At 37.7% G+C, this 14,845-nt stretch overlaps 1 protein-coding gene across 6 annotated transcripts in view; it reads right to left on the bottom strand.

Annotated features, from left to right (window-relative positions):
• The window catches only part of lrp2a (low density lipoprotein receptor-related protein 2a), a 72,090-nt gene continuing 57,245 nt past the window's right edge, over nucleotides 1-14,845 (bottom strand). For 4 of the 6 annotated variants that reach the window (XM_017470582.3, XM_053681078.1, XM_017470585.3 and 1 more), the window contains 21 exons: nucleotides 14,363-14,479; nucleotides 13,475-13,591; nucleotides 12,559-12,696; nucleotides 12,316-12,438; nucleotides 10,861-10,989; nucleotides 10,486-10,617; nucleotides 8,515-8,646; nucleotides 7,340-7,483; nucleotides 6,894-7,059; nucleotides 6,640-6,768; nucleotides 6,287-6,507; nucleotides 5,895-6,074; nucleotides 5,367-5,486; nucleotides 4,550-4,640; nucleotides 4,326-4,393; nucleotides 3,835-3,952; nucleotides 3,319-3,439; nucleotides 2,201-2,308; nucleotides 1,956-2,072; nucleotides 1,807-1,878; nucleotides 1-1,432 (listed from right to left, as the gene is read on the bottom strand). In XM_017470582.3, the coding sequence (XP_017326071.2) occupies nucleotides 1,262-1,432; nucleotides 1,807-1,878; nucleotides 1,956-2,072; nucleotides 2,201-2,308; nucleotides 3,319-3,439; nucleotides 3,835-3,952; nucleotides 4,326-4,393; nucleotides 4,550-4,640; nucleotides 5,367-5,486; nucleotides 5,895-6,074; nucleotides 6,287-6,507; nucleotides 6,640-6,768; nucleotides 6,894-7,059; nucleotides 7,340-7,483; nucleotides 8,515-8,646; nucleotides 10,486-10,617; nucleotides 10,861-10,989; nucleotides 12,316-12,438; nucleotides 12,559-12,696; nucleotides 13,475-13,591; nucleotides 14,363-14,479 (2,714 nt within the window). In that variant the 3' untranslated portion in view covers nucleotides 1-1,261. Of the gene's footprint in view, nucleotides 1,433-1,806; nucleotides 1,879-1,955; nucleotides 2,073-2,200; nucleotides 2,309-3,318; nucleotides 3,440-3,834; nucleotides 3,953-4,325; nucleotides 4,394-4,549; nucleotides 4,641-5,366; nucleotides 5,487-5,894; nucleotides 6,075-6,286; nucleotides 6,508-6,639; nucleotides 6,769-6,893; nucleotides 7,060-7,339; nucleotides 7,484-8,514; nucleotides 8,647-10,485; nucleotides 10,618-10,860; nucleotides 10,990-12,315; nucleotides 12,439-12,558; nucleotides 12,697-13,474; nucleotides 13,592-14,362; nucleotides 14,480-14,845 lie in introns of those variants that run through there. The other 2 variants (XM_053681077.1, XR_008396597.1) reach the window with 2 other exon arrangements.

The raw sequence follows: 14,845 nt of genomic DNA, 5'->3' as shown, positions 1-14,845 counted from the left end.
TACATTATAAAACAATACATTTATTAACATTTTTCTCAGCAGCATTTGATAATTTTTTTCCAGTTCAAATGTGTTCATTTTCCTTTCATTAATATACAAAATCATTCACTAATATAGAATTTACATCTTTATTAGGTTAGCCATTAATGACGTTTTTGGCCAACACCAAAGAGTATAGCCTACATAATACATGCTACACCACAAATGTCACAGTTACATTTATTTAAAACTTTGGAAAACAGTGTGTGATATTAGATATCATTGAAAATGCTAAATATAAATCATTAATGATAGTGTTACTGTCTGTTTTGATATCAGTCCCTTTCTCCTAAATAACAGGAATCCTCACGAAATACTACTGGAACATTTCAATATTCACCTACTATAACAAAACAATGAATAGATAATGGAAAGTCACATTACAAAACAGACCATTTTAATGATCTTTTAAGGATGATACTTCTAGGGGCAGTGAAATACCATCAGTTATCTTGATTTAATACAAAATCATACCTGTAATTAAGTCAAGTATACTTGGATAAGGACCAGTCATCTTTAGCAGTTCATAAATGTATTAATGATAAGATTGTGTAATATTCATGTAGGTTGATGTAATATTTATATGAACAAAGATACTGCTGAGGAACAAATTGTGAACAATGGACCCAACAGACATTGGCTCTTTTTCACCGTGTTGGCCAGTCCACAGATGAGGTATATAAATATGCAGGATGAGATGTGTGTTTTTGATTCCACTGGCAAATATTAAGTCAAATTTCTATGCAAAGAAGCATCAAAGCCCTGGTAATAAATCACAGTGCAGTGTGCATTATCTACACACTACCATGTTCACCTGTCACTTTGTTTATCTATAAGAGAAAGCATAATATCCTGCACAGTATTCTATCAGATATCATCAAAAAAATCTTTTAAAAAATTTACAAATGTACAACATATTCATAATTTTTTTTTTTTTTTACCATCAGTAGTATCAGTGCAAAGATATACATATAGTACATTACAATAAAAAATAATCATGAACATGAATTGGCATAAGAAACTGCAGAAGGCGTCGTCTCCATAGACTTTTTAATCCTCTGTCATAAAAACATCTTATCTACTGTTCTCAAAATAATCTTAAGTTTAATTTTTGTACACAGTCTGCATATAAAAATAGATTCTGTGCAAAGAGGGACAGAGTGTGTCTTTTTCCCCTTGTATTTGTGTATGTGTGTAAGAAAGAGAGCGAGATGAGGGACAATTATATGTCACTGTCCTCTTTGACCAGGTTGGCTGTGTCTTGGAAGGAGTCTTCTGTGGGTGAGTACATGCTAGATTTCTCTCGCTTCAAAGGCTTTGGAGGCGGCATTACAGGAGGTGGCTGGCTGGTTGAAGGGTCCTCTGTATTCAAAGCAGGCTGTTTGTCCTGCATCTAAAATCGTACAATAACACTTTTGTCAACTTCAGAATTATTGGCACCCGTCACGATAATGAGCAATAATGAATACATATGGGCATGCTGTATAGTTAGTAGGTAGTGCAAATTTCTACCTGTATTACTACCAGCATTGAAACTTGTTATTATGACCCTGATTGTGTTTATTATTTTCTACTTAAATCCTATTTAATGTATTTTAGTTTGTTCGTTTAATACAATCATGTATGCTCATTCTCCACTCAAAAGGTGAAAACAATTTTAGAGTCGACTCTGAATTGCCCAAATGAAATGTTTTTAAATCCCCGTCCCATGTAGATTAGTACTGGAACTCTTATGATTTATAATTGCAATCTGTGAAAATGTCTCACCTCTGAGTATGCTGGGTTTTCAAAAGTGGTACCTGGTTTTAGTTTTTTCTTGAAGAAGCTCCACTTGGACTCCTAAAACATAAATAAGCAATAGTAAAAGAGACAGGCTATAGCCTTGAAGTATTTACCTACTTTGGATCTGCTCTTACCTGTGTTATCTTGGGGTCTGACGGAATATTTTTCACCTCCACTGCCTGCTGCTTTTCATTGTAAATGGGATTCGCAAATACATTCTCTGTTGAGTCACCACTTATATTCACAGTTACCTGTTCGAATGCAGAAGCAAAGCAACTTCTGTACCATCTGTCTTTGATTTGAAAATGTAAGCCAGTGTGTTGTATTAAAGGGACAAACTTTATACATGAGGTGGTATATGTGTCCTGTCCTGCTTTACCTGTGTGGCATATATGACTGCAGCATCACCGGCTGTGCCTGTTGCAGTGGAATAGAGAGGATTCTCAAATGTGACAGGTTCCCTTCCAGCATCTGCAAAGTTCTCATTCTGATAACACAGAAGAGTTGGAAATCAGAACTCAATAATTCATCCTCCAAATACATAAATTACATTATTTACATCTAATTCTTTATTTAAGGATACACTGATTCTGCCTTCATAATACAGTCATAAGAACTGCGTAAACATTTATAAAGCAATGCTGAAGGATTTATGAAAAAACGTGTGATCTGACACGGGACGTTTTATGCATGTCTTTGTCTTTAGAGAGAAGAGAGAAGAATTTCCAATTATCACTACGGCTAGATTGTTCATGTTTACTGTAGAGTAACTGCACATTTTATATTTATCCTTACTAACAACACATTCACAAACCTCTGAGACAACTATTAAGTACACATTTGTCATTTAACCTATATGTAGCTGGAGTAGGTATACATTAGTGCTTGTGCCATATGTACTTCTTAGATAAGTGAAGCTGTAGAAGCTATACATTACACTGCAGTGGTGCTTCATAGTAGTTTTTAATGCAAGTAGATTAAAGCAACTTGTCCAGGCTGCTGAACAGGAGAGAGTGAAAGACCAGCTGAAATGATAATTATAGCCTTAATAATGATAATTAAGGTCTTCTCATATATAACTAATATACAAAGTCATATACTACATAAAACTTCTAATTCCACCTCAGGAGTTTTGACATAAGCCTTTCATAAATCCTCCAGTATTTATTCATAAAACATTCACGCACTGCTGAATAAATGTGGAATGAAAGCCTTTTGTCGTTACTGTTCAAAGAAAATTCTCCACTTGAAATGAATGCATGGAGGATTGAAAACTACAGTTCCCCTGAAATAGCCCAGTTTATTGGGTGAAAGACTAATTCATGTGGATCGCTCAGTCAGGTCAAAAATGTGCTTGTAACATTAAAACTTGAGTCAAACTGGAGGTTAACCCAGGATTTCACAGCTCATCCTTATGACCTAAATGTGCTCATAGTGCATTTAAGAGCTGAAGCTCCACCACATAGTGTTATATTGGACAGAAAGTTTGGGGTTTACCAGCTGCATGGCTCTATCGATGAACGATATCCCCAGAGTCTGAGGATCCATGGTGACATTGTCCCCTGAACGGAAGGACACGCCGTTTCCTGTGTCAGTTGACTTGGACAGGCTGCTCAAACTAAACAACAGACAGAGATGGTGACAGAGAATGAGAGAGAGAGAGAGAGAGAGAGAGAGAGAGAGAGAGAGAGAGAGAGAGAGAGAGAGAAAGAGAGAGAGAGAGAGACAGAAACAGAGACAGAGTGACAGAGAGAGAAAGGAAGAGAATCCAGGTTTGCTACAATAATAAATGCATTGCTGTTAGTATTATTAATAGCACATTAATTACCATTCCCCACTGCCACAACTCAAAGGGATGGTTTGTTCATGATTGACAAAGGTTTACCAATGCAGCAGTAACTCTACTCACATCACTAATAGAGGATGAAAGCAAGCTTGTTCTTTGTATATATCTCCTCCAGGTCAAAGAAAGCTGAGGAGTTTGAGTGCTGATTAATGAGTGTAATGGAGTACCTGGGTAGCTTGGGCATTGAAGGGATGAGTGAGCCTGTGCGTCTGTAGTTCAGGAAAAGCCCAATGGCGAGAGCTCCAGTTAGGAGAATAATAATCACTGCCAGCAACACAGCGACTGCTAAATAGAGAACAGGAGAGATGTGTGACACACTGGATATCTGTGTGTCAGGACTACACTTAGTTGAATAAAATGCTAATGCTAATTCTTCATTCACCTCTGCTGAGTAATACAATATGAATAATACAGTAAGAATATGGGGTTAGTTAGGACTTTTAGACAGCGCATTGAAGTGTGACACTAAGTAAAAATATGAAGGAACCAAGATGTTAATGAGTAATCAATCATGGATTCAGCAGTCTTTACCAAAATCAGTGAAACACGCACTTTATGTGTATGTCATTAACCCCCTTCATTAATGTGTAAGACACTGGATAAAGGACACTACAAGGCTGGTGTTAACTGGTTTGGGAAGTGCGAATAATCCTGTCACCTGTTCCAGCAGGTGCTCCTCGGGACTTTCCTATTTCACAGTGCCTTCCTGAATAACCATACGGACACCTAATGGGGGCAGAATAAGAACAGATTATAATGGTAACAAACATGATGTTTCCCTTGTTCATTTACTCCATTACCAATCCTTCATCCATTAAAAGTACTCTTTACTGAAATTAGGTCTGATAATGTTTATTGCCGCATTCCTCCTGTTAGACTCACTTGCATTTTGGCAGGCCTGGCTTGTCAGTGGAGCATGTTCCACCATTAATGCATCCGCATTCAATCGGCATGGCTACCTCTGGCTGGATGGCTGTAAGGGAAAGAGCCGAACACAACATTACAAAAAACCCCAGCTACCTCACTATCAATGTAGAGTGTATACAATAACAATACTCCAAAAAACAAACACCACCGCCACCAATAATAATAATTATATCAACAACAACAACACCAACACCACCACCACCAACAACAACAACGAAAACAATAATAATAATAGTTAGGTCACATTATTTAATTTTGATATAGTGCCAGCAGGAGCAGGAACAGTATTTGGACAAAAACAATAATGGTTGACATGTAATACCGAATAACAGCATCATCTAATATTAAAATAAAACAATATATTTTATTTATTGAAATATCTATACAAAAAAAAAGAAAACTAATACACTTTAAGCAAACTTGAATAGAATTTTAAATCAAGAACTTCCTAAAGATAAACATACAACAAAGTAGGAGCTGTAACTGTATACTATAACCATCAAAAGGCTGATATTTCAAAATAAAATACGTGAGTTTGTTTGATGATATATAATTCTTATGGTGATGTTTGTATGCTATCCAAATAGTACAGCTGAACATGTTTTTTTTTGTGGAAGTTATGTTACATTAAATAACATTTTAAGGGGCTGCATTTCCTGAATCCCATTTTTAAACATTATTCTTAAGTATAATAACAAAATTAAACAGAACATCTCAATGGATAGATTTTCATATTTGACTGTATTAACTTGCAGAGTAATGTGTCTCTCACCTGCATCACACTCATTCTCAATGTAGCTGAGCAGGGAGGAGCCTTGTGGACAGGCACAGGTGTATCCACCAGGTCGAAGCAGACACAGATGACTACACACATCTTTACAGGGGTTCACCACTGAGACAAAAGAATTGCTGTGATTATTATATGAAACATTAGTGCAAATCCGTCAATCCATCCATTTTCAGTACCCCTTATCAGGGTCGTGGAGCCGATGCTAGGGTACTCAGGGCACAATATGACACACACTCACACACCCATTACAGACAATTTAGAGATGCCAATCAGCCTACAATACATGTCTTTGGAATGGGGAGGAAACCAGAGTACCCAGAGGAAACCCCGAAGCACGGGGAGAACATGCAAACGCCACGCCCACAGAGTGGAGGTGGGAATCGAATCCCTAACCCTAGAAGTGTGAGGCAAATGTGCTAACCACTAAGTCATCATGCCCCCCATTAGTGCAAATGTTTTCATGAATTATAAATGAACATATTAATCACTGTGTGAGCAACTGCTCCTCACCTGAGTGGTTGTATCTGTGCTCATGATAGATGCGGACCTGAGTCAACCAGGGGTTTATAGTCAACACCTTCACTTTATCCCCCTTCCCAAACTTGTCAGCCTTCCACACTTCACCCCTGAGCTTTGTTGTCCAATACACATGGCCTTCAAACACATCCAGACTGTAGGGGTTTCCAATATCTGCAAACAAGACCAGTGTGATCAACTGTAAAACAATTCCCAAAGAAAATTATATCTAAAATACCTGAAGTAGGCATGAATATCACTTTTAATATCAGAATCGTATATATGTCGGAAAATAATTAAAGCCAAGGAAACAAAATGTATAGAACTGAAATTACTTCCTGCAATATCTCTATATAATTTGCATATGTTTAACTACAGTGTCCAACCTCCTGACAAGACGATCTTCCTGTCTGTTCCATCTGGCTTCATTGACTCAATAATGTTTTCTTTGGAGTCACACCAGTAAATCCTGTTTCCATTAAGGTAATCTAGAGTGAGTCCTGTTGGCCAGCCCAGATCGTTGTCTAACAGCACCTGTCTGTGCTGGCCATCCATCCATGCTGCCTCAATCTTTGGCCTTCTACCCCAGTCAGTCCAGTACATCATACTGGGTGACAACAAAAACACATACACAGATGTTTTGTCAGAAGCACATTTGGACAATAGGAATGGGACTTAGAGCCTGAAATATTATGTTTGTATTGTATATACAGGACAATTAAAATGGTATGGTGGTTACCCAAGAGCTGGGTTGAGAACAATTGCAGCTGGTTGATCTAGATCATTATGGATTAGCCACTTCCTGTACCGCCCATCCAGCTTTGCCACTTCAATACGATTGGTGCCAGCATCTGTCCAATAAATGTGTCTAAAAAATAAAACAAAGGAGACATAATCCAGGTAAGCAAAGCTATCATTTCAAAAGGAATTTCAGAAAGAATGTTGAACAATACATGAAAAATAATTAAAAACACAAGAAGTAATTTTACGTACCGCCCAACCCAGTCCACAGCAATTCCATCAGGACTGGAGATGTATCTAAGGTTGAGATCTACATCTTTCATTTGGTTACTGCCACGGTCATCAAATGTGGTCATATACGCCCTCTTTATGGAGCCAAACTGAGCACCATGACCCAAAATGGTCCAGTACACAATACCTAAGGGCAGACGAGTATTGAGCAGTACAGTGACAGGAACTTGAAACATGCACTCTGCTAATTATAACAAGACCAGTCATGAAACCAGTAAGTAATCCCTCAAGAAAAGAAATGTAGCATATTAAATAGCTACATTAAAGATACAGTAAAATGAAGCTATAATGGGGTTTCATTAAACAAATAAAATGAGCTAAACTGAGGAATAACTGGGGAATAAATACATTCCCAAATGCAGAACATTGTTTGGCTGTAGTTTTGAGATAGTGTGTTATGGTCTTACTGAGTCCCTGGTCCTCTGGGTCCCAAATGTAGTCTAGAGCTTGAATGTGTTCAGCATTATCAACATAGTCTGAGTACTGCTTCGATGACAGGTTATAGCGACGGATACGCACATTATCAGGCAACAACAGCACTGGAGGATTGCCTGAGACAAAGAATGGACATCACAGAGAGATAGTAAAAGTAAGACAAAAAAGGGTATAAAGAGAAAATAGTCAACATTATATAATTTCTTTAAAAAAAATACATCCACCTAAAGCAGTGTCTTTTTGTTGCAAACCTGAAAAAATGTAGTCATTCATTCATTCATTCATTCATTCATCTTTTGAAACCATTTTATACTACTCAGGGTCAGAGGGGATCCAGAGCCTATCCCATGAACACTGGGTGTGTGGTCAGAACATACAATGGCTGAGACGTCTGCCCATCACAGTGGACGAATGTAACTTAGCAACAAAAAACAAAGTCAGACTCTGAGGTTGCCATTTGTGCTTCAGGTTTAAGCAGAACACAACGCTGAGACATCCTCTTTTCAGAATGACAACTGCAATGTGCATAGAGTCAAATCTGTGTGTGACTTCTTCTACAAGCACGATGGAGCACTGGGACACTTTGAGTTGCCAGCAAACATATTCTAATCTCAAGAAACTGGTGGAATCCTTACCTGATGGGACTGTTGATGTTATTAAGCTGAGGGAAGGTGAATCAAAGTATTAGGAAAGAATGGACATGTGACTAAATTTTGTCCATGAAGCTACCACTAGACTTCATATAGAGTTTGCAGGTGAATATTTATTGTTTCACCTGCTGTTCTAACCCCACTAATGTCTATAGAATTGAGGACCAGTGATTTTGCAGGTGTTCCGTCATGCTTGGCAAACAGGTCACACTCAGATTTGGTGGTATTCACTCTACAATTGTCTTCATGAAATATTGAAGTTTCAGTGCTGTGCATGGATATCAAGCACAAAATGCAACCTCAACGTCTTCCTAACAACTGACGAAACTATTGTATGCTAAGTTAATATTCGTCTTAGTGTGCAACCACATTGGTGGATGTGACCTTTTTTTTTTCCATATTCAAGATATAGGAAATATGACATGAAGAGAGAAAAAGAGTGAAAACAAAGATGAGTGATGTTAACTAAAAGAGTAGTTATCAGCTCCACTGCTCACCTTCAGCAGCGCATTCAGTCCCATGTTGTGGTCCCACAGAGCGGAATCCCTCAGCACAGAAACACTCATAACTGCCCTTAGTGTTTTTGCACAGCTGGGGACAAGTGCCATAGAGCTCACACTCATTCACATCTGTAGAGAGACAGATGGAGACAAAGCATTTTAGACTTGAGAGGAACTGTTGCACTGACTACGATGGATGCTGCTGTGTTAGGGAAGCATTTCCTACAAAGATTTACAAACTAAATCTTTTACATATGCCTTTAAGCATATGCCCTATTTTCAGTTATACCACAACACTGTTGGTATCTCAATTCTGATTGGTCAGAAGGTGGTGATTAATTTTCTTTAACAGCAGCTCTGACAATAGTACCGGTTGCAATTCAAATAACAGATTTATATTAATGTGCTCGTTCTAATACGTTATAATTTCTATAGTAATGGCTAATTCATAGGGACTTTCACAAAACCTAAGACTATAAACATTTTAAAAATGTGTTTTCATTTAAAAAAAAGAAAATTGTATAATGATTAATATGGTAAGGAGATGTTTATTTAAGATTTACGGAAGGAGCCTCCTGTGTCAGTGCTTTGCTCCTTTAGGTTTTTTTTGCCATAGGTGAGTCTTCAGGACAGAGGGAGTTGCAATTTCATAGTAACATGCCCATGCACCATTTTTTTTTTTATTACTTTCAAGAGAGAGGAATAAAGAGAGGCTAGTGTGGGAATGACTGAATATAGCTATTATATCTTGTTTCGTGGATGTTGCACAACATTAAAAGTTTAAATGTTCCACCTTTATGCCACTTTCCAATATCAAACCAGAAGATAATAACACTAAATAATACAAAGCACAATTTTGTTGACCTTATGCAACCTGTTAAAGGCACAGTGTTTTACTGCTTCAATATTTCCACTTCTGTGGTGTTAAGTTATGGGCTTTGTACAGCTTGTACAGCTTTCCGGTGCTTTCAGACTTTTTCCAGTATCGGCACTGAGGCATGAGCAACATTTACCAAAAAAGGCAGTTACATTTCTAACAAGAAGAAACTGAGTAAAATTAACTGAGAGCTCAATGGTATTATCATAACTTTTTTTTTTTTTTAATGAAATGATCTGTTGTCCACTCATAATGGAAAAACATTTCAAACCTTGAACAATAAATTTTGAAATCAAGCATTTTTAAGATTTTCAAGCTTCTGTTTAAACTCCGTACATCCATCCATCCATTTTCTGTACCACTTATCCTATACAGGGTCGCAGGGGAGCCTAAACCCTATCCCAAATAGGGGCATGGGGTGGGTACACCCTGGACAGGGAGGCCAGCCCATCGCAGGGCACAATCGCACACATTACCGACAATTTAGAAATGCCAATCAGCCTACAACGTGTGTCTTTGGACTGGGGGATGAAACTGGAGTACCCAGAGAAAACCCCCGAAGCACGAGGAGAACATGCAAACTCCATGCACACTGGGCGAGGTGGGATTTGAACACCCAACCATGGAGGTGCGAGGCAAACATGCTAATCAATAAGCCACCATGCCCTCCAACCCTGTACATATAATTCATCATTCAACAATGCACTGAGCTGTTAATTACAGGACCATTAACTTTAAACCCTAATACTAATTCAACATTTCAACATTTTGTAATCTAATATCTGGCCCTTAATAAACCTATTACAATTGATTGATTGATCAACATATTTTGCTGTTTAAGTTGTAAATAAGCACTTTATACACGGTTTAGAAATATGTATGTGAAACAATGAATAATACAGACAACTAAATTAGTTTTACTATTTACATGGACTTCAGGCTTCTCTCAGTTTTACAAACAGGATATACCCTCGAACACTAAGGATACACCAGGTAAAAATGAGTGACTCTCGCGGTCATTTTAGAAATCGATTATAGTATGTTCTGCTGTGGGTGCTGTTGATTTTATGTGTATGGGTTAATATACACACCTTCACAGGAGTTCCTGTTGTCCTCTCTGGCTTTGTAGCCCTGCCTGCAGGAGCAGATAAAGCCTCCACCTGTCAAATCGGTGCAGTTATGTTCACACAGATTCTCAATGCAAGAGCGCCCACTACCACTGTCTAACACAGGGAAAAAGAGAAAAACATATATATCAATATTTACCACATGACAATGATATAGTATTTGATAAATGGTTACTGGGATATTTGGCACTTAACATAACATGAATGTGTTAACCAAAGAGACATCATGAGTGAAGAGGGAGTGTGATGAAAAGGCTGATGTGTAGTGTGTTTATATGTGTGTATGTGTGTATGTCGGAGGGTGGGGGGGTGGGTGGGGGGGTTATTAATGTTACTCACTACAGCCCAACTCATCAGTCTGGTCTCCACAGTCATCATAGTCATCACAGACGTACTGCAGAGGAATGCACTGGCTGTTCCCACATTTAAACTCATCAGAAGTACAGGTCATGTGAGTGGGAGTCACACCTGAAAGCAGAAGAGGAAATCATGATGACCCATTACAGAGATCTCTGCTGCATGGAAGCATGTAGGAAATATAGGGCCAGATTTATGGAGTGATAGCATTACATGCCAATGTCTAACAGAGAAGAGTCAACCCACTATAAATAAAATGACCTTCCAGAAAATAGTTCATCAGCTTCAACATCGGAAAATATTTATTTGACATATTTTCTTTTGCAGATTCATAATATGCAGATCATATGATGTGTGTTCATGTAGAACAGGGGTTTTCAAATGTTTGCCAGCCAGAGACCCCTTTAACTGTAGAAAAATTCCATGGACTGTCTCAGTACAGATTTATCTTATGAACATACTCCAACTATTCAAATATTAGTCTCATTATTTAACTCTTTTTACCAGAGACCAGAAAAATGGAATTTCCGCCTGTTTTGTGGAGCCCGTGTTTAGCATTGAATTTATTTGTGATGTCACACTCCACAGTAGTGGTTAATGGCTCATATGAAAGTAGACACTCAGGGCTTTAAGAATTTGTAGTATTTCATATGAATCTCTTTTTCACCTTGCCTTCTAGGTTTAAAAGTTTTAATAATATTGTGGTAGTTGTATATGGTGTTTTACTATCAAAAAAGCTTTAGTTGTTCTGTCCGTTTAATCTCTGTACCATTGTTTTTATGGAGAGGTGTGACTTATTCGCCCAGCAGGGGGCTCACACCTCTCCCTTTTCCCATCGCCCTGATTACCAGCAGCCAAACACAGAGTCGTGATACGCTACACACAGAAACCCAACAGTGTCCTGACTTATCAGACTTGCAGTGATAAAATAATTGATTTGTTTATACTGATTGAAATGTATGCCAGTATACTGCAAGAAAGGATTAAATGTGTATAATAATATTTTGGCTATTTATTAAAGCCACACCTTTTTATTTGTGAACTTTCCACTCACAAAACATTATCATTAGATTTAAATACTTGTCATAAATGAGTTAATGAGGTTTGGATTAAACTCATTTAATTCCAAGGGGCAGGGGTTATAAGAATTCAATAATAAATATAAAACCTTTGATAATGGTGGATTGTGATTTCCACAACAACAACAACAAAAAACTTTGAGAACAATGGGTGTAGAAAACAGATTTTAATATTGTATCTTCAAAGTATCACTAAACATTTTAGACCACTTCACTTAAAAACATGTTTGCTGAAAACAAAGTTGACAGTAGCCAATCCTATTTAGATCCCGTTTTAATTCACGAGTAACCATGTTGATTTGATAAAAGTTTAAAAGTTTTGTCTACTAAAAAGTATTTGTAGTTAGTCTGTACTCACAGTGCTCCTGTTTTTCATCTGTTCCATCTCCACAGTCATCCACCGAGTTGCAGAGTTCATGGCTGTAGATACAGACGTTATTATCACAGCGGAAGCGGAAAGGGGCTTCACACGGGATATCCACTGAAGAAAAAAAGATGCATAGTATTTCACTCATTTAGACTAGTTACTTTCACTTCTTGAACACATTAGTTCATGGTGAGATCAGAAACCCTGTAAGGTCTTATATAAATGGTGTCTCACAGCAGAGATGCAGTTCTTCATCTGATCCGTCTCCACAGTCGTTGTCCCCATCACACCTCCAGTGCTGCTGAACACATACATGATTCTTACATTCGAACAGGAAGGGAGGACAGTATGTGCCATTCGGGTAACGGGTTGCTGTAAAGGGCACAGACAATATCAGTATATTTACAGACATGAACTGTTTATTTAAATCTTTATAATATTTATGTGTTTAATTGAAAAAAGTGGCCTTTGATGTTTTAGATCTTGTGTTCTAATTTTAATTGCATAATGTAACATTTCAAAACTTTATGTGCCTATATACACCTTGACACTTGATAAAGGAAAAGGTATGTGAATAATATAATTTGTGGCATATACTTATTTATTTTCTAGTTAAATATTAAAAATCATTCCAATTCATTTCCTTGACTGAATTTCATACGATCTAGTGAGTATACAGTGTACCAACTTTTAGCGCACCATTATGTATATCATGTATAACATTTGGGATCCAGGAATATGACTATGGTTAAATAATAAATCAGAAAGGTTTATTATACAATGATGATTTTTCCAGAATATATACGAAAGCATCACAATCTTCATCTTCTGAGGTTTGCTCTGGCTGTACTAGTATAAAATATTTGGAAAGGAAAACTTGAAGTAATTAATTAAGTAAGTATTTTTTTTTAAAGAACTGCAATAGCATTAAGTGAGATTAATGGGAAAGGAACACATATGCAAGAATCATGTCAAAACAGCACTGCTATTACTTATCAAAAAATAAATTGTATTAGATACGGAAATGTTGGGATGGATATTTTCACAAGAGCGTATGTCAAAACTACATGTTAATAACTCAGTGGTATCTGTTCGACTAGAGCTTCCAGCCAGGAGTTGTGTATACATAAAAGATAGAGGAGGCACTCACGGCAGGACGTCTCATCAGTGAAGTCCAAGCAGTCTGCACTGCCATCACATTTGAAGCGCTCAGTGATGCAGTGACCACTATCACATTGGAAGTATCCAGGATGGCACGTCCGCATCTCTAAAACAGAGTTACAGCAAGAAACATTACACTTCACACACCAGTCTCCGGTCCATACAAACAGGATAAAAACACTGCTTAGGCAAGCATGAATGGATCACACAATCTGTGCCATTTGCCTTGCATCGAGGAGGATGCAGTTAGACAATGTTCTCATTGGGATAGAAAGCTGGCAGTGTCCTTCTTTCTTACGCAGGAAGTGTGCAAGACCCGTGTCGCAGAACTGAGCACTTAGCATTCTTCTTCAAGTAAAATGAAACGCTCTGCAATGCCGTGGAAAGCCCTGCTTTTACATAGACCTAGCTAAATAACAAAACTCTAAGAAATGGCAGTAAACTCATGTAACATTTATCATCATCATCATCATCATTCTGATTTCGTCATCAATCAAGTAAAAATCTTTATTATATGAATTTTATATTTCAGCACCAGATTTTTTTTTACAGGTCCATTCAAAATACACAAACAATGGTATGTATTTAGCTGAATAAGGCTCTTTTGTATAATTCCCTGTGAATACCTCATGGTTAATGCATTATCATCACACAAACTGCTTTCCTTTGTAAACCGAGAATTCAAAAGTGCTCATGCATGATGCAACATGATTCGTAAGTAAATAATTATTCAACCATTAATTATATGGCATGTAAAATCACTAAGAAACTGATAAAAGATGGTTCTGCATCAGCGGTTCAGGCGAAAGTTTGAGAATGAGGCTGCTACGCCCCCCACTGTATACTCCCACCAGGCAAACAAAGAGGCTCTGCTCACCACAGTCCCTTTCATCCGAGTTATCCTCACAGTCGTTGTCATGGTCACACACCCAGCGTCCAGGAATGCAGCGCAGGTTGTCACAGCGATACTCACTCTCTGTGCATGCTCGAGGGTCTGTGGATGCAAAAAAACTGTGTCAATCTCTCTCTCTCTCGCTCTCTCTCTCTCTCACTCTCTCTCTCTCTCACACACACACACACACACACATACACAACAACAAGCTTTTTTCCCCCTCTGTATATGATATGGTTAAATGTAAAACTACAAATAAAGTGTAACCTTCTGAGGTCAAAATATACCATTTGTATTGTATACCTTGCAATCTTGTAGTATTCAATTCAGGCATGATTATTAATAAGTTTTGAAATTCAGCCATTCGTCAGGCAATCAAGAGTAAGGACTGGGCATAAGCAGTGAGAAGATGAGGGTGAGTTCAAGTATTTGAAATCAAATCCTGTATAATGGGACCTCAATAAACAA

Source organism: Ictalurus punctatus, chromosome 6 (assembly GCF_001660625.3).
Source record: "Ictalurus punctatus breed USDA103 chromosome 6, Coco_2.0, whole genome shotgun sequence".
Lineage (NCBI taxonomy): Eukaryota > Metazoa > Chordata > Actinopteri > Siluriformes > Ictaluridae > Ictalurus > Ictalurus punctatus.
This window is presented reverse-complemented; position numbering and strand designations above follow the sequence as displayed.